Genomic DNA, 18,902 nt, shown 5'->3' on the forward strand with positions numbered 1-18,902 from the left:
TCCTGCAAGAAAGCATCCTTCCGTCTTATCACTAACCCCTTCACAGAGATTTCGAGCCTCTCTCATCTCCCTGGGCGCCCTGCTCCGCTAACCCCCTGCCTCCTGCACCTCTACCCACAGTGCGCTCTCCCTCTCTCTAATCCTCTGCTTCAGCCTTCTGACACACTCCAGTTTCCCCAAGCTCACGAAACTAACTTGAGCCAAGCTCTCCTCCCAGTTCCCGACCTTGTTCTCATCCTTCTCTGGCCACAGAATCTCTGGAAATGCACCCGCAGCCTGCATTTCTCGCCATCTCTTCATTCCCTATGTCCCAGCTTCAGTCCCTCAGAGGTGACACCACAAACCTCCCATCACCAAACCCAGCCATCTTTTCTCAGCCCCCGACCTCCCTGACCTCCCTGTTGAAATTTCCTTAGCTTCTGAGAACACTGCAGTTCCTGGCTTGCTTTCTCCCTCTCTTGTCAATACACAGTCTCTATCTGGCTGCTCTTCCTCTGCTTTCCTCCTAATGCAAGCTCTTGCCAAGATTCCCCTGTTATTTTGCATTAGCTCCCTTGAGAAATAATTTAATGTCAAAGCTTCCAATTTAGGAAGCCTTTCCAGTCACCACCTCCCACCCCATCCACCCCACACCCCAACCCTACAGGATCCAACAGAACCAGAGGGGCTGCAAATGCAAGAAAGAAAAGGTCCCCAAGGACACGGGAAAGGATGGGATCATTATCAGACTCTTTTCCAGCCTTTGTCACATTCAGCTTGTCCCGTAATGAACTGATCTGAGCCCCGCCAGTAGCTCACGAGCATCTGACACAGGAACTCTTCCACCTTCTCTGCTTCCCCCGTTTGCCTAACGTAGTGCTTGGACAGACAGGCATACATAAGCATCTGCTGGATAAAAGAAAAAAACTGAAGATGAACATGTGTGACAGCACTTGGTAAATTGTGAAGCACTAAAGGACTACAAGCCTCATTATCAACAGATTCCGTAAGAAACTTCTGGGTTGTTCAAACATACGACGGGGTCAGAGCCTATCTGTTCTCTGGCTCTGCAGGACATGTGATGCCCAAATGTCTGAACACATGGAAATGCCTATTCCCGAGCTGGCCTGGGACTGAGCAGCACAGACTGTAGGGAGAGAGCGCAGAGGAGCCGACGAGGGTCACGTACCACTGAAACCATTTCTTTCATTCTGTTTTTATTTATTCAGTCAGTAAACATCCACTGAGGACCAACACAGTGCAGGAGCTATTCTAGACACCGGGAACACAGCTTTGAACGAGACAGACAAGGTCCTTGCACTCCCAGGTCCAATATTTTAGTGGGAAGAGATGATAAATGTGAGTAAATAAGAGAACGGCAGGTGGTAAAGAAGTGCTTGCTGTTATCGTGTCCTTCAGCATCCCTCTCAAACAAAACAGCCCGGTCTCTTCCGAGTGTTCACACGGACAAATCCAGTCCACTGCTTCGATGTTCGTTTTGTGTGATTACTCCTCCTGCCAGGTCAGCAGCTGCAGCACAGATATGCTAGCTGTGCTAACCTCCCAACAAAAACAGTCTTTGGGTGAACACGGCTACCCCATTTGGGGTGGCCTCTAAAACCTGCCACACCTGGAAGGTCTGGGCTGCCGGGGCTGCCTCGTCTCAGAGACCTCATGCTCCTCCAAGAACAGCAATGATGCTAGAGGTTACTTACCAGAGAGCTACTTGGGAATGCTTTTTCAGGTTGTATTGAATTCTGTCAGAGCCCTCCGGACTCAGCTGATTGCTGGTGGTAGATCTCTGTGTTATTTAGGGCACCGAAGTCCCACGGTCTTGACACAAACTTAAAATTAGAAGTGCATTAAATATAGGAAAGGAGGAAGGTCATTCAGGAAGGGCAGCCTTCCGAGGGAGCTGCAGGACAAAGACGCCCTGGAAACTTCCAGGTTCGTTAATGGGTTTTACACAGCATCCGAGTGGTATTTCTCCTTCTGAAATAACACTGTGGAAAGCGTAGGGGACTGGCTCAAACCTCAGCTAGCACAGCCGAGTGAGTGACTCTGCAAACTAAAAATAGCTTCTTTCCCACTCATTCTGACAGATTTCACCCAGACCCAGTGCACAGGTAGATCCTCCAACAAACAGCTTTAGTCCTGCAGCAAAGTGAGGGTTGATGGCATCCGGGCTTGACAATTACCCAATCCCTGGTTCCACTCTTGTTTATCTCCACGTTTCCCGCTCCTGCTCCAATAGCTGTGTGTGTGCACGCACATGCACATGTACACTGAGCTCCCTGACTGGGATTTGGTGCTCCTCAACCAAACGTGGGCAGAATTTAAACCAGGAACATGACTCAGGACCATGGCTGCAGAATAAGCCCAGAACAAGGCCCTCAGAAACACTGGGAATCGGTGTTTGTCTTGGCGGTCTCCTAATTCCTAGCTAGCCTCTCTGGGCCTCAGTTTCCTCGATTGTAAAAGGAGGATAATCATTCCAAGTCTGGCCTATTTCACGGCATCATGCTGGGATCAAATGAGATAACGTTTGTGGAAGTTATTTTCCTTCAGACAGTAATCCTATCAGAAAGATGGGTGGTGGGGACGGGACAGGCTAGACAGGCAGCTAGACCACAAACTGAGGCTGGCCCACTGGGATGGGCAGGCATCCTGACCATTCCAGGAGTTAGAACAGATCTAGATTCACAGCTTCAGTTCATGTTATCCCCTCTGCCTGGAATATCCTCCTTTTGCTAAACTCCTTGTTTTTAAGAACCCAGTTCAAACAACATTTCTGTTCGATTGCTGTCTTCAGCATAAATCATTCCATCTTCCCTGCTCCCTTGGCCTTTCATATGCAACTCTAATAGCACATCCACTCTATACAGTAAGGATTTACAAACCTGGAAGTTCTTTGAGGGCACAGACATGTATTTTTTTATCTTTATATCTACCTCCCTCCCCACCACCGTGTGGTCAACATAGGCACGTGGCAGACATCAACCAACATTTACTAGGCTGACTATGGAATAGGCAAGATCCCAAAGCCAAGAAGAACGTAAACTCAGGACAGCAGGAAATGTGGGACAGCACACACAGAGCCAATGGGAAGGGCGGCAGGTGGTAGGAAGTAGTGTCACAAACGTCTGCCTGCCCCTGGCAATAAGGTCACGGCCACGGGGACAGGAATCAAAGCTGAACGACAGGTCCTGGGAGGACTAGGCGGCAGCATCATACTAAAATCCCAATGACCTAAACTGGAACAGGAGCCCCTGGGGACAAGGAACAAGGGCAGAGAACAGAGCCAAGGCAACAAGGCAGAGCAAGGCTCAGGTGGTACTAAAGCCTAGAACTTCTGGATCAGTTAACATGCTCAGGTCTGCCAAAATTGAGCCAGCAGCTAGGGGTCAAGTGATCTTGGCTATGACCCTGAGGGACTCCAGGGGCAAGAGTCATTATAAATTTAAGTAGTGATCATTTCCATAAAATAAGAATCAGAAATGGAAGGTACTCTTAGATCTGTAAGAAACATCAGGAATCACCTGGTCTAACATGCCCCACCTACGTATGGGGGAACTAAGGGTACAGGAGGAAAAGGGGCTTTCCCAAATTCACTCAATCAGGGCGGAACCAGAGCTAGAACCCAGGTCTTCCGACTCCTAATCCAGACCTTGTCCCCTCAGAGGCTGTTTACCTTCAGTCAAGCAGGTCTTCTGATGGTTCCACTAACACACCAGGTGCCCAGCTCTAGCTGCTTCAGAATCCTAGGGAGCCCCTATGGACCCACTAAGTGAGCACAAGTACTTCTGCCTCCATCTTTGGGCAGAGTTTAGAGCCAAGGTTCCCCGGGAAACATGGCAGCCTTGCCTGGGGTCTGGGAAGCTGCTGTGGTTCACACACACTCTGCCCTGATGTGTACATGGGGGGGATTAATCCCGATTATTCTGCTATCCCTGGAATTTTCTAAGAGTGGCCAAAATGGCCGAGTATCTAAGGCCAAGCTGATAGAGCATGAAACACATAGTCTTCACCACTGTGAGAACATTAAAGGGAAGCCTGCCAGGTCTATAATCTCAAAGTCCTTCTCAGGCTGGAGATGAGGCATGGCTCAGAAGAAAGAATTGAGACTCTCAGGGAATCAGAGACTCTGCCTTCCAGACTCCCAGAACTTTCATCCAGGTGAGGGTATATATGCAAAAGGACAGATGCAACTTTATTTCATCTATACAGAAAGTATGTAAGCTTCAAGTACTTCAAGTTCAAGTCCCAACCCCACTGTTTGTTGACCTACTGTGTGATCTGGGGCCAGTGACTTCCCCATTGTGAGCCTGAGTATCCTTATTCATAAAGCAGTGATTATAACACCGGCACCCAGTTTTATTGAGAAGATGAAATAATACACGTAAAGTTTTTAGTATGCTGCCTGGACCATAATCACCACCAAGTAACATTGTGTTTGTTTGCTTTCTTTTGTTCACAAGACGGGATGGTTAAACCACCTGTGCTTTCTCCTCTTGTGGGCTGTCACTCTGGATCCCAGCCCAGACACCTCACTCCTCACTCTGCTTATCCCTTGGACACAGAAGAAGGCAACTGGTCAGCTACGGGGCCACTCTTAATTCCTTGAAGGTCAGGAATCATCAGCTTAGTTCAAGGCTGTTCCTGTCTCCCCAGGTGTCTCTGCACCTCCCTGGCCAAGTCCCTCCCAGGGCAATACCTACTCAAGGATGGCTTTTATCTTTTCCAAGGTGAATCCACTCCTAGTGGCTTATAGCTGCCCGCTGGCCTGGCTCTGGGCCTCAGGCAAATAGATGTCTGACGGGTCAGACCTGGACATCAACAGGGGGGATAATCCCCAGACCCAATTTACCAAAAGGAGATAGCCTGGCATCTGAACCTGCAGTGGGACCAGCAAGTAGACGTGCCAGTACTCCAGAGACTGGAGCAGAGATGGAGGGAGCACTAAAATGGAGTGGCCATGGCCCTCCAGGCTCAAGCCACCTCCTCAGATTGCTCTACTAAGAAGCTAAACAAAAGTCACATCAATGTCAGGCTCTTAGGCTGTATGTTTCCACTGGCCATATCTGTCACAGTGCTGCCACACACGATGGCCACCACAGGGTGTTAAAAGGCAAAGAAGAGAAAGGACCCAACAGTTACTGAGTGCCTGCGACATGCCAAGAACCTTGGGTATAATCCTCATCAATGACCTTTTGTGGTAAGTATTACTATCCTGATCTTGCCAATAAAACCAGAGACTCAGAAAAATCCGTGAAGCCTCTGTGCCTCTGCTGTGCTACCTGACCATGGAGTCTTAAATGTTCTGGAAAAGACAAAGAAGAATAAAGGGTTTAATGCACTTGGTACCAAGCTCTCAGCACCTTCACTGGCTAAGCAGACAGTACTAGCTACAATGCTGCATTCCCTCATTCGCAGCTGGGGAGGTCAACTTCTCTCAAACAGAATCTAGAGAAATATAGCAAAGGTCATAAAGATGCTCATGGCCTTTGCCCCTGCAATTTCATCCTTAAGACTGTATCTTAAAAAACACTTCAAAAGGGTATTCACTGCAGAATCCACCACAGTGACAAAAGAGAAGAAATTATATAAATGTCTAACATTCCAAGAATGGTTTGGAAAATCCCAGAGCCTTCGAATCATATAATGTTACAGAGCCATTTTAAATGGCCTCAGAGATCAGAAAGAAACAAAGCAAAGCATCTGTGATAAAATAAATGAAGACTGAATACCAAATATCATAAGTACTATCACTGAAACTTTGGAAAGTATGTACATGTGTACATGCAAAAGGGAATGTTGTTAAGGTGGTTAAGATTAAGGATGGTTTTATTATTATTATTATTATTATCATTATTATTATTATTACCACCATGTCTAAATTGCCTTTTTGGTTTTGTTTAATGAGTGCCTTGTCAATTAAAGAAAAAGAGAGAGCAAGAAAGACAGACAGACTTAACCCAGCACTAAGGAAAGGCCCAGGAGGAGCGGTCTGGGATGTGAAGCAGAAATTGAGAACCGTCCTACATACCCGGAAGGAGGAGGCCAGGCAGGCCCCGGGGGAAGGGAAGCCCTCTAGGTATGAAGAGGGTTGTAATTAGTCTGATGCTAATTACAGAAGTCTCGCTGGCTTATTAATTTTTTTCACAGACTCTGAATGAAGACTGAACTCCTTCATTAAGCCAACTTGGGTTCAGAGGCACATTTCCTCCGTGGCCATCCTCATTCTTCTCAAAAACCTAGCCTTTTCTTTTTTTAAGGACAACAGTAAAGTAAAATTTAGTAACAGAAACACACACCCTGGAGAAATTAAGACTCCTGCCTTAAATGTAGAAATTCAAGACATTTCAGGGAATTAAAGGGGCTTGATAAGCAACTGAACTACAGTATTTTCTGCACTGGGAAATATAAACTGAAGTGCAAAACACTTAGCTCAGTATAAAAGCCCCCTTGATCAGGCTGCAACCCATCTTTTGGATACTACAGACACCCCACGCTCTAGCCAAACTGACCCACCAGTGGTTCCCCAAATAGTTTCTTTACTTTCCTACCCTGTGACTCTGTTCTGGCCTTTGTGCCTACCTGAAAGTCCTCTTCTCTCTTACAGACACTTACTCGAATATGATCCATCCTCCAAGGCACCGCTCAAAGCTGTGGCCTCTATGACACTAGCCTAACCCGATCACACTAGCCTGGATTCATTTCTCATTCTTTGAAGTGGACACAGAGTATCTGGAATCTCTCTAAAGGAGTTACACACAGTCTGCCTTGAGGTATAGGTAACTCCCTCTTCTACCATGTTAAACCACAAGCAACTTGAGGCAAGGACCCCCTCAGAGTCCTGCATGGAACCCATACCATAATGCCTTCACTATAAGCACACCGTAGGACCTCAGTAACTGTTTCGATGAAAGACAAGGAAAAGAGATGTATCACATCTATGGAAAGTCATTCCTACCTCAGCTGCTCCTGTTAAGCAGTGCAGACAGGAAGGCATGCTCTTCTGTGGTCCTGAGCAGGGGAGGGATGAATCATGACTCTGTAGTTTCCAGCCTTCATGAGACTCCAACTTCCTCCCTAGTTGACCATAGTCCGCTCGGCCCCAGGTAAACACTCTGCCAGTTTCTAAAAACAAACATTAGTTGAATTAAGGCTATATTCCACAGCTATGCTCTCATGGGTAGGCAAAGAATTACAAGAGAAACTGTGAACATTTATTTTAGGACCAACTACCATGTACCAGGAACCATCCTATCTTCTACAGGGAAAGCACAACTATTCACACTTTCACAGATGTGGGGACTGATATTCGGTAAAACGACATGACCAAGATCAAGCTGTGGTGCAGTGAGCACCAGAGCTGGATTCCAGCAGAGGGCAGATTCTAAAGCCGTGCACCTGCATTTTAAAAGACAGGGACCAGGCTACAGGGAATTCTTCAACCACACTTTATGGCCTCTCTATCTCTCCTTGCACTTTGCCCAGATCTCTATTCTCAGGTTCTCTTCCCTCTCACCCAATATGGGGCCCATCAGCTACCCAGAAGTCCCCCAGGCTCCTGACCTGCCCCATGCCATAATCTCTTAGCACCATTAAAGCCAATTTCATGTGTTTTCTTTCCATATAACATAAAAGAATCTTCAGAGTCTAAGCTCTTACCCAAAAAAGCAATTCTCATAGTCCCAAGGCAAGTGTCTACGTGTGCGAGAAGGAAGGGAGTGAGAGAAGGGAAAAAAGACAAAATCATTTACAGCCAGGAAAGCCTCAGTTCCCCAGATGCACCACCTGGGAAGCTGGCCAGTGCAAAAGATGATTGAAGAAAATGGAATTTGGAAAAAAGAGAAACGCCTTTCTTCTCCCAGATAAGAAAAAATTCACCGAACTCGTTCAGTTGTACCAAGTGCCACATTTGTTATTTCAACAGAAATGCAAAATCCGATGAGGCATAGATTATTAACAGATTCTCCGCAATAAATATGCATAACCATGTGCGCTGTATAAATTCTTTATACATGTTTATTTTAACAAAGAAAAACTTTGCTTAAGAGACAAAACACCAAGCAATGCATATTAAATTCTAGACAAACCTACTACTATGATACTACTGTGTTTGGTATCAAGGCTTCATCTGGCCCCACATTCAACATATGGTTTATAGTGTCAGCTAGAATACAACTACAGACTCATAGGGGAAATGTCGGAATATTGAAGGGATAAAGTCCTCAGAATCAATCTGCTCATGGACACCAATGGAGATACCAAGAAGTGCACAAGAAGTTCTGAGCTTCCTCAAAGAGGGAAAAAAGTCTGTGCAGCCCATGGGGTACCAGGTATATGACAGGAACTAGGAGTGGGTTCCCTCGGATAGGCTATTTCATGGCCTCACATGTGTTGTTCCTTTTGCCATGGAAGCCCTTTCCTTACATTATTCATTTGATAAGCTATGGCTCCACCTGTACAGTCCAGCTCATGTACCACCAGTTCTGTGAAGCCTTTTTTGACCCCTCAATCCTCCACAGAAAGGGTGAAACCCACCCTCCTGTGAGCCACCTTTATTACTGTCCTCATCAACAACTATGTTCCCATTTAACAGGTGAGAAACTAAGGTTCAGAGAAGTGACTAGCCCAGGGTCACACAGCTAAGCCACATCTCCTTCTACTAGCCCATGGTACTATTCTGTATTGGCTTTTCACATGGGTCTGCATCACTGGATAACCAACACTCAACACTCAATATCCTTCCCTCACTTCTATAGGACCCACAAAAAAGCCCATGTTCCCAGGACCCACAAAGCATCCAAAAATGACAAACGGTCCCTCTACATGAGCTGGGTAGGATTTACAACCAGACTGCCTTAGCAGGGAGAGTCCCAAGAAGCTAAAAGAGGAGACTGTTACTTCTGAACTCACCCTAGCATTGTTCTGCTGGAAAGAACCAGCACGTTGCTATCTGCAAGACTATCGAAGAATTACGTTATCACAAGTCCCACAATGAATCCTTTCTTATCAAGTAAAACATCTTAGCATCTTCTCTCCTATTAATTATTTTTTTTTAATTTTTTTTTCAACGTTTATTTATTTTTGGGACAGAGAGAGACAGAGCATGAACGGGGGAGGGGCAGAGAGAGAGGGAGACACAGAATCGGAAACAGGCTCCAGGCTCTGAGCCATCAGCCCAGAGCCTGATGCGGGGCTCGAGCTCACGGCCCGCGAGATCGTGACCTGGTTGAAGTCGGACGCTTAACCGACTGCGCCACCCAGGCGCCCCTCTCCTATTGATTATAGATGTGAAGACAGGCAAGACTGCCGCCATTACTCCATCTCCAATAGCAATTCAACCATTCTACTTACATAGCACTTTTCAACTTCAAGGCACTTTACAAAGATTAACTAATTAATTCTCGTGTTCCCTGGGGAGGCCACAGACATTCTATTAGAGACAAGCCCCAAAACCAGGCTGACTGGATGTCCAGACTTCACTCTCCAGCCTAGGTTTGCTCAGTCAGGTAGGTGCACTCTCTGATGCTATCTGTCTATTTCTCCCCAAAATACACTCTGCATCAGAAGGTTCGCAGAAAAAAAAAAAAAAAGAGAGATTCTTATTTTTTCTTTTCTTTTAAACAGACACATACTGACCACTTCTTAGGTGCCCAGCACATTCAGGGCCACTATCTCAATTAATCCCCAAAATAATTCTAGGGGGTACAGATTACTAAGTTTATTTCACAGATGAGGGTAAATGATTTGGTCAAGACCCAACAACCAGCAGGTGGTGGAATCAAGATTAAAATCTGTGTATTCTGACTCCAACACCATTGGTAGCTCCAGTGATTGCCCAGGTGCTGTCAATTCTTACAGTATTTGAGGAGGGGGAAAGCCCAGGTCACATGGGTATGTTCTGCATACCAGCTCACTTCCCAGGACACCTCGCAGAACTCAGGACTGTAAGTGTTGAAATAAAGGCATCTAACACAGGAAAATGATGTTAGGTCACCCAGAGTAAAAGAAAACAATGAATCCACATACAAAAAAATGTTCACTAATGCACTGTAGACAAAAATATGTCTCAAGCAGAAGTATACTATCAAATCCAAGGAGATTCAGAGCACAAATGTAACAAATGAATTTTTTACTAATAGTAAAGAATTATGTATTACTGTGATAAAAGATAGATACATTAATGGCATCCAAAAAGTATAAGTGTGTATCTTCAGATAAATGAGAAAAATGACCAACAGCACAAAATAAAGTTAGCAAGTAAAATATAATTTCAAGGTATGCCCATGTGCAAATTGACATAAAATCACTATGGAGCCAAGACATTAACTATAGGTGGCAAAAGATCCCAACACAACACAGAAAACAACAGGGGCCAAGTAAGTAGCATTGACAAAGTATGCCTAAGGAACTTGGAGAAACCATTTCAAGCTGGAATTCTCCTGGCAGGCTTGATGGAAGAAGCAACATTCAAGGTGAACTTCTAGATAGGAAAAGAAAATGGGAGAATGAGGAAGAATATTCTAGGAGTAGGGAGAGGGGACAAGTGATGATAGAAACCAAAAGGCACAAGGTGGGTGGGTCAGGTAGAGAGAGAGTGAGGGTCACGAGGAAGAGGGACTGGAAAGCGGGTCAGAACTGCAGGCTGGGGCCACCACACGGAAATGCCAGGCTTGGGGTCTGCATCTCACCTTCCAGATCAGGGATTCCCAAACTGGCTGGTTTGTACTCACCTATTAGTAAAATATTTTTTAACATACTATGTAATTATATGTATGTATGTATAGGTATACGTGTGTGTATATGTGTGTGTGTGTGTGTATATATATATATATATATATATAATATGTGTGTATATTACATATACATGTATATTATATGTATATTACATGTATATATGTGTATTACATATATATACATACACACATATACACATGTACACACATTACATATACACATATATTCATCTATTTATTAAAATATATACTTGTATTACCTACACACATAAATTATAAATATGCCCTTATTTAAAAATATACAGTGTAAAATATACTCACAAAGTAGAAAATGCTAAAGAACGAGATAAAAACACATAAAAGGAGTCATGATTTGTTCTTCCCATACCCTGGCAATTAGTCTCACATGCTCACTTTAGAGACTGCTGCTAACTAGACCATGGGGAGACTGCACACTGGGAACAGGGGTGACGTCTGGTCAAAGGAGTGTCTGGGGCTGGCACATGAGGCAAAGGTGGAGGCACCAGTAATAAGAACATTCATGCCAACACTTGCATCGCATCCACTGTGTGCTATGTACTGGTCTAAGCATTCTCTATACGGTACTCTGCTTATCACTCTTCCCAGCCCTAGTTGATGGACAAGAAACTAGGCGCTTACCCAAAGGCACAGCAGTAGTAAGTGAAAGGGGAAAGAAGAAAGAAAGCCACTACAATTACACAAGCCTAAGATGGATCAGGACTGAACCAAGGGTTGAAGTCACAGGGGGGAAAACAAGATGGGAATTTGCAAGGCGTGCCATCCTATCAGATGTCAGAGAAAGGGAACAGGAGGAGATGAACACCACTCTGAGATTTCAGGATTTCAGATTTCAAGATTGGTGGGAAGGTGGTGGTACATTAAAAGAAACAGACAAAAGGGCTAAAATGCCAGATCCGGGGTCCCATTGATGGGAATCATGAAATATTATTTCATTACTAAAATGAGTTAACTCTTCTGGGGCCTTCTGCAAACAAATAGTCAAATATAAATAAAGAGGAAATAAGTGAGGAAAAAGACAACTCTCTGCAAAGCCCTGGCAGGGGCAGAGCAAGTCAGAGGAGACTCAGGAGGCTGGGGAGGTGGCGAATATTCAAGGAGGTAGCTTCCTTTAGCATCCATAGGAAGGCTGTCGGGAATGGTGGTAAAGGCAGGTGAGAAGCCACTCCAGCAACATCTAAGCTCTTCAGCTAAGGGGAATTTCTACCCCATTCCAGGGAAAGGGGTCCTAAAGGTGAGAGGAAGATGGATTACTGTAAATTAAGGAACCTTCACCCTTTCTTAAAAGAATGTCCCAAAAGGGAAGAGTGTCATTGAAGGCATCAAAGGGAGTTAGCAAACAGAGGTAGATGTTATAAAAAGAACACCCCTGGGTCAAGGCAGAGAAAAGGCCACACAGCTCCTCATATATATAGCATATTCCATATGCATATTCCCATAGCATATTCTAGGTGCTAAAGCCTCCTAGAGCACACACATGTAAGAAGTGAGCCATCCTCCAGTCAGGAACTTGTTACATTTGTAATTCATCTGCTGACGAACACCAGTTACTCTCAGGTTATTAATTCTAAGGCCTTAACGTAGAAGAACCTAATTTCTATAACTCATCCCTTGTTCCGCCACATAGACAGAGATTTTATAAAAAGGCACTAATAGGGCGGCTTTGCTGTCAGCACAGAGCCGGCTTTGAATCCTCTGTCCCCGCTTCTCTTTGCCCCTCCCCCTCTCAAAAATAAACAAACATTAGGAAAAAAAAGGCGCTAATAACCAAGAATTGGTCAAGCACAGAACTGGAGTCTCCCAGCCTAATCTTCCCATGGAAGGAGAAGAGTGCAAAGGGAGAGAGCTCAGAGCACAGGTGCTGGAAGCAGAAACACCAGGCCATGAATGTGCGTGAACATGCCGTGCTGCTCCTCCACAGGCCGCCACACTGCTTCCTTCTGTCCCTGGCTGTCTCCACTACCCAGCCCCCTTCACCTAGTTAACTCCTACTGCCTCTTCAACTCTCCTGAGCCCTCAGCTCAGGTCAGGTTCCTCTATGCAACAACCTTGGAGAACCACGTTCCTCATCTTGAGGCACTTATCTCAGTTTATAAATGTACACTCATTAGGAACACTTTTGATTAATGTTTGTCTCCCCTTCAGACAGTCAGCTCTATGACTTCAGGGACTGCCTGTGTTTGCTCATCCCTGCACCCTAGAATAATGCTCAGCACAAAGCAGGTGCTCAACGAATATCTGTGGCCTGAATAAACAAATGAACAAATGAAATTAATTACTGAATTTTATCATTCACTGGTTCCATAATCTTGAGCAAATTACTCAACATTTATAAAATGGGAATAACATCTACTTGTAGGGTTGTTGTAAGGATATTTTTGCAAAAAGTATGTGACATTTCATAGTAAATGTTAGCCACCAGTACTCTCATTCTCCTGGCTGAACTCTATAGCCTTATGAAGGATTTCCAGTGTCCACCCACAGTGTCTACCAATTTGTCACATCTTCTCAGTCAACTCCCACCTACCAATGTCTTGGGGTCAATGTCTCTACAGACAACCAAAGAAGGAGAAGAGCACTGAATGCTCTGTCTTAAAATTTTGGATTTTGAAAAGATTCAAGCATGGCGTCTGGCACATCAGAGGCCTCTGAAGTATCATGCAATACCAACAGATTAAAGCCAGGGAAAAAGAAAGGAAAAAAAAAAAAAGCAGTGGGGAAGGGAGAAGAAACTTTAACCTAAGACTCAGAAGACCTGGATCCTATTCCTGGCTTCTCTTCTATGCTGTGTGACCTTAAACAGGCCCCTTCTCCTCCAGGGGCCTATGCTTCCCATACATAAAATAAGAGGACTGGGATAAATGGCTTTGGAGCCATTTCCTGATCTAATTCAACAAGGATGTCTAAAAATCTTCACTGTCAAAATGAGTGCTGTACAATCCAATTTTATTAGTATCTTTGTAATATTTAGTCTGACCAGTGTCCTGAAAGAAAGCACCAGTCGGATAGTTATCAATTCAAATAAAGATTGGGATCGACTGTATATCCTGTTATCTCTTAGTGAAATTTCCTTAGTCTCCAAAGTTGTATCATGAACAATACCACCATGGAAAAGGTTTGAAATTTTTGAGAAGTCAGTGCAGGAATAAAATTTCCCCCATACGCTGTCCAACTGAAAAGGGGAGAAGAAGCCTACAAAGAGAATGACAAAAGGTAAGGGACTGGGGAGAATTTTACTGAGACCTGACTCTGGGTAAAACTCTACTTTAGGGACAAGAACCACATGATCCTCTCAATAGATGCAGAGAAAGCATTTGACAAAATACAGCATCCTTTCTTGTTAAAAACCCTCAAGAAAGTAAGGATAGAAGGAGCATACCTCGAGATCATAAAAGCCATATATGAACGACCCAACACTAATATCATCCTCAATGGGGGAAAACTGAGAGCTTTCCCCCTAAGGTCAGGAACAAGACAGGGATGTCCACTCTCACCACTGTTATTCAACACAGTATTGGAAGTCTTAGCCTCTGCAGTCAGACAACACAAAGAAATAAAAGGCATCCAAATCGGCCACGAGGAGGTCACACATGCTGAACTACAGGTAATGGTGTTTACCACCAAAATACTTGGGTTAAATACAACAGTTGACACCTTTGAGAAAGAGTTGCAGGCTTCCAGCTATGGAATGAATAAATCATTGGGATACAAGGTACAGCCTACAGAATATAGTTAATCCTGTAATAAAGTGTTGCATGCTTTCACATTATAGCTACACTTGTATAGGTATCTGGAAAGCATAATGTATACACACGGAATCACTATGATATATGCCTGAAAATAATACAACATTGTGAGTCTACTGTATTTCAATTAAAAAAAAGATAATATTTTTAATTTCTCCTTCACCATTAAAAAATTGTTTCTAATTTAGAAAAAAAAACCACTCTGCTTTAGGCACTGCCATTGTTCTCCAACTTAATCAACCCTGAATGATGGGTGTGAGCCCCATCTTACAGTAAAGAAACATCACAGGATTTTAATGACTTGCTCAAGATCACACAACTAGTATGCTGCAAAGCTATCATGATGATGATGATAATAACAGCTAATATTCTGAGGGCACTCTACATGGGTTGTCCCATTCGGTCCACAGAATCCCCTCATGGGTAGGCATTATTATAATCCTCAAATTATAGGCGAGGAAATTAAAGCACAGGAGAGGTTAAGTCTCAGGCTCAGGGTCCCGCAGCTGTCAGTGGCAGAGTGCAGATGGAATCCGGCAGCCTGGCACCAGAACTGGTGCCCTCACTCACTACCCTGCAGAGGATATACTGCTTTTTGCTGGGTCACAGTGCCTCTTCAAAAGTGAACATTCCCAAGGACTTCTGGAGGTTGTTCAGGGTTACAGGGATGCAAAGAGCCTAGCTGCTGAGTGACTGCACGAGCTTCATCCTTGGCCTACATGGCAGAGATCAGAATCCTACAACATGCCAGACATTCCACACAGCTGCTCCATTTTCATCACTGACTCTATTAGCTGTCAAATCAGGAGCACTGGTAATAGAGGTCAAGACAGACTGCACCCTGAGGCAGCCCTAGGCCAGCCACAGGACTATCTATACCATGCAGGGCTGGGGCTTCCCAGACAAAAGGGAGGAATGCTTTCTTCTCCCAAACTGGGTTCTAGTTTATTTAAGTGGCTCCTTGGCCTTCCACACAATCCTTTTCCGTAAACACCTATGTCCTCTCAATGCTGGATGGCTGCCCCTTTGTCAAGGGCATACTTTGCTTCTTCCCTCCCAGGCTTTCGGGTCATGCTGGGCTCCAGTCCGCAAGGCTGGTCAGCCCATAACGCTGGTGGGTTTTACTTGTTCCACCTACAGAACTCCTTCTCACCCTTCAGGTCCTGGCTCAGATGCCACAGCCAAAGTCTCCCATCATCCCCTTGTTCTGACACCCCTTGCTTTGGAAGCCACTGGCCTGATGCTTGTACCGTTGCACCAACAATTATTCTATGCCTCCAAATGTAAGATTATTTGATGAGATGCCTTGTGTGGCCCTCTAAATTAGTCACGGTTCTCCAGAGAAACAGAACCAATAGGAGAGAGAGAGAGAGAGAGAGAGAGAGAGAGAGAGAGAGAGAGAGATTTACAAGGAACTGGCTCACATGATTTTATGGAGGCTGGCAAGTCCAAAATCTGCAAAGCCAATATCTCAGTTCAAAGGTTGCCCAGCAGGAAGAGCTGGTGCCCCAGTTAGAAGGCCGACAAGCAGGAGAATTCCCTCTTACTTGGGGAAGGATCTGCCTTTTGTTCTGTTCAGGCCTTCAGTTGATTAGATGAGGCCCACTCACATTAGGGAGGGCAATCTTTACTCAGTCTATAATATAAATGTTAATCTCACCCAAAAACACCTTCACAGAAATACTCAAAGTGTTTACCAAATAACTGGGTACCTCATCTCCCAGTCAAGTTGACACATAAAATTAACCATCACACCCACTAAAGAGTGAAGAGCAATGATCCTTTCACATTTTCTCTGTACTCCTCACAGCACCTAGCACAGGACCTGACCCAGAGCAGGGGCTCAATGTTCGCTGACAGAAGAGTACTAGGCATTGCTCTTACCACGGACTTTTGTATGCAACCAAGGACATCAGAGACCATCCCATTTGACTTCCCAAAGAGAAGACAAAACTGAAGAAAGTAACTTTTCCAAGTCACACTAACTACTTGGAGGCAGAACCAGGTATTCACAATATTCAACACATCATTATTGCCCACTATTTATATGCCAGGTGCTGTCCCAGGTGCTAGGGGCCACAGCCATGAACAAAACAGAACTCTTCTGTCCTTCCTTCAAGGAATATTAAAGCAGGAGGAAGACAGGCAAATGACCAAAAACCACACAAAACATATGCCCCAGCAAATGACTCTAAGTGCTATAGAGAATATAAAGTAGAGAAAAGGAACAGGCAGAGCTGGGGAGGGTGGCAGAGGCCCAGGACCAGCACCTAGCTCCCGACTCCCCATCTGGTGCTTTTCCTCTGTTGCACACCACCTTGCTTAAATGAAGAATCTTAAGTTTAAGAGAACTCAGCCAACCCATGTAGGAGCAATGAAACTTGCTCTAACTACCTCTCAGGACTGTGATGAAAAGTAAGGGAGACAATAGACATGAAAGTATTTTGTAAACTCTAGCAGAGGTGTTAGTAATATTACAACCATCACTTTTTCTCTAAAGCCAGATTGTGAAGGACCATCAAGAGAGGCTGGTCTGTGAGTCCCAGCTCTCAGAGGGTTGCTCTGGCTGAATGAGTGGGTCCCCTGCTCCTCTAAGGGTCCAAGCACACACCAGGCCGCTGGTCATACCCAGCGCTTGCTTGGTGCCCGGAGAGAACTCTCTGCTGGAGGCTGGGGGCTCTGCAGATGTTTCCCAGCTCATGTCACATTCAAACTCCAGAGCTTCTTCGCACACTTTTAGACTCTTATTAATAACATTTTAAAATGCAGATTGCTGCCTAATCTTAGCTGCGTAATTAAAAAAAATAATCTTGCTACTCTCCCTCCCAGCAAGGAAGGAAACTATACCCCAGGGCTTCTGCAGTTAAGAATCACACCCTGCAGAAGAGCTAGTAGGAGGCTCCAGTGGGGATGGGGGCAAGGGAATGGGGCGGGTGGGGGGGGGGGAGCCAGGAAGCAAGTCTAATCTCTTGACTTTCGAGAAAACGAGAATGAGGCTGAAGGAGAGGAATGATTTGCCCCAGGACACACAATGTGTTTTGGCAGAGCCAAAACTAGAATCCCTCTGCTTCCCTGCTTCCCTCTGTACTGCCTTGTGGGGAGAAGGAAGGAGGAAGACCTAAGTTTTTCAACAGTGAGAATCATACCTCTGTCCTTCTGCAGTTAGCGCTATTCATCTGGAGAAATAGTTACAGGTTTCAGATGTTCAAGATGATCAAGGGAACAAGGCTCAAAATTCTTTACATTCATTACAGACTCACTCATAGAAGGAAGGGACCTCAGAGCACTCTATCCTGTCTGCTTCTGCTGGGGAAAAGTGAGGCCCGGAAAAATGAGGCCCAGGAAGAAAAGTGACTTACTTGCCCAAGGGTAAATAGTGAGTTAGAAGCGAAACAAGTCTAGAACCCAGACTACCCTGACTTCTACTACATCCTGTCCACAGCTTCTGAGAAAGGCACCAGTAACGTCTCACAGCCCCCACTGCTACCTGCATCAACTAAGGCTTTCTGGGATCCTTGGCAGAAAAGAAGAGAGACGGGTGAAGCTCACGCAGTCCCTCACTGCCTTTTTCCCTGGAATGACTTTCTGGAAGGCCCAAGGGCTGGGTGAAAGAAAGACACATATTCCCCACCCCATCTCCTCAGGGTCCTCCTCTCCCTACCTAGAGCTGCTGCCCTAGCCCTGGCCTCCACCTTCAGTCACCGTCCATTACAAAAGGTCATCAGCAGCTTCCATCTCTATGAAGTTACAAAAAGAGAAGGGAAAAAAGGCCAGGTGCTGCACCCAGCTGTTGGCGAGGCCGCATTTTCTGCTGCCGATGATGACTCACAATGCCCAAGCTGCAGGCTGGAGCTGGGAATGAGACCTGAGAGGCTGGTTTGCCGAGGAAAAGGAAAGACGCAGTTCCCAAGCACAGTGGCCTGCAGAGAAGAACACTTAAGTCCTTCAGTGAAATCCCAGCACCTGGCTATGGGAACACAGCTCCCCCTGCAGACCACCCTGAGGCCCTGCATGAACAGGCCCAGAGACAAACCATAAACTGGGACGTGAATCCTGCAAAGCTCACCATGGTATTAAAACTGTCATGTAGAGGGGCGCCTGGGTGGCTCAGTCGGTTGAGCGTCTGACTTCAGCTCAGGTCACGATCTCGCGGTCCGTGGGTTCGAGCCCCGCGTCGGGCTCTGGGTTGATGATGGCCCAGAGCCTGGAGCCTGCTTCCGATTCTGTGTCTCCCTCTCTCTCTGACCCTCCCCCATTCATGCTCTGTCTCTCTCTGTCTCAAAAATAAATAAACGTTAAAAAAATTAAAAAAAAAACCTGTCATGTAGAAAGCTAGGACTCCACCTCTGAAACCCCAAAAAATCCCACAACCCCCCAGAAACACTACTTG

General features: G+C 45.3%; 1 protein-coding gene across 1 annotated transcript in view; it reads right to left on the reverse strand.

Moving 5' to 3' along the window:
• SERGEF (secretion regulating guanine nucleotide exchange factor) overlaps positions 1-18,902 on the reverse strand; it is a 238,023-nt gene that overhangs the window by 179,795 nt on the left and 39,326 nt on the right. Inside the window, 1 exon segment of the mRNA XM_047071819.1 lies at positions 6,953-7,119. Coding sequence (XP_046927775.1) covers positions 6,953-7,119 — 167 coding nt within the window.

The sequence above is a fragment of the Lynx rufus genome, unplaced genomic scaffold (genome assembly GCF_022079265.1).
Source record: "Lynx rufus isolate CCGP_SWC_20201006 ecotype Redwood Valley unplaced genomic scaffold, mLynRuf1.p SCAF_9, whole genome shotgun sequence".
Taxonomy (NCBI): domain Eukaryota; kingdom Metazoa; phylum Chordata; class Mammalia; order Carnivora; family Felidae; genus Lynx; species Lynx rufus.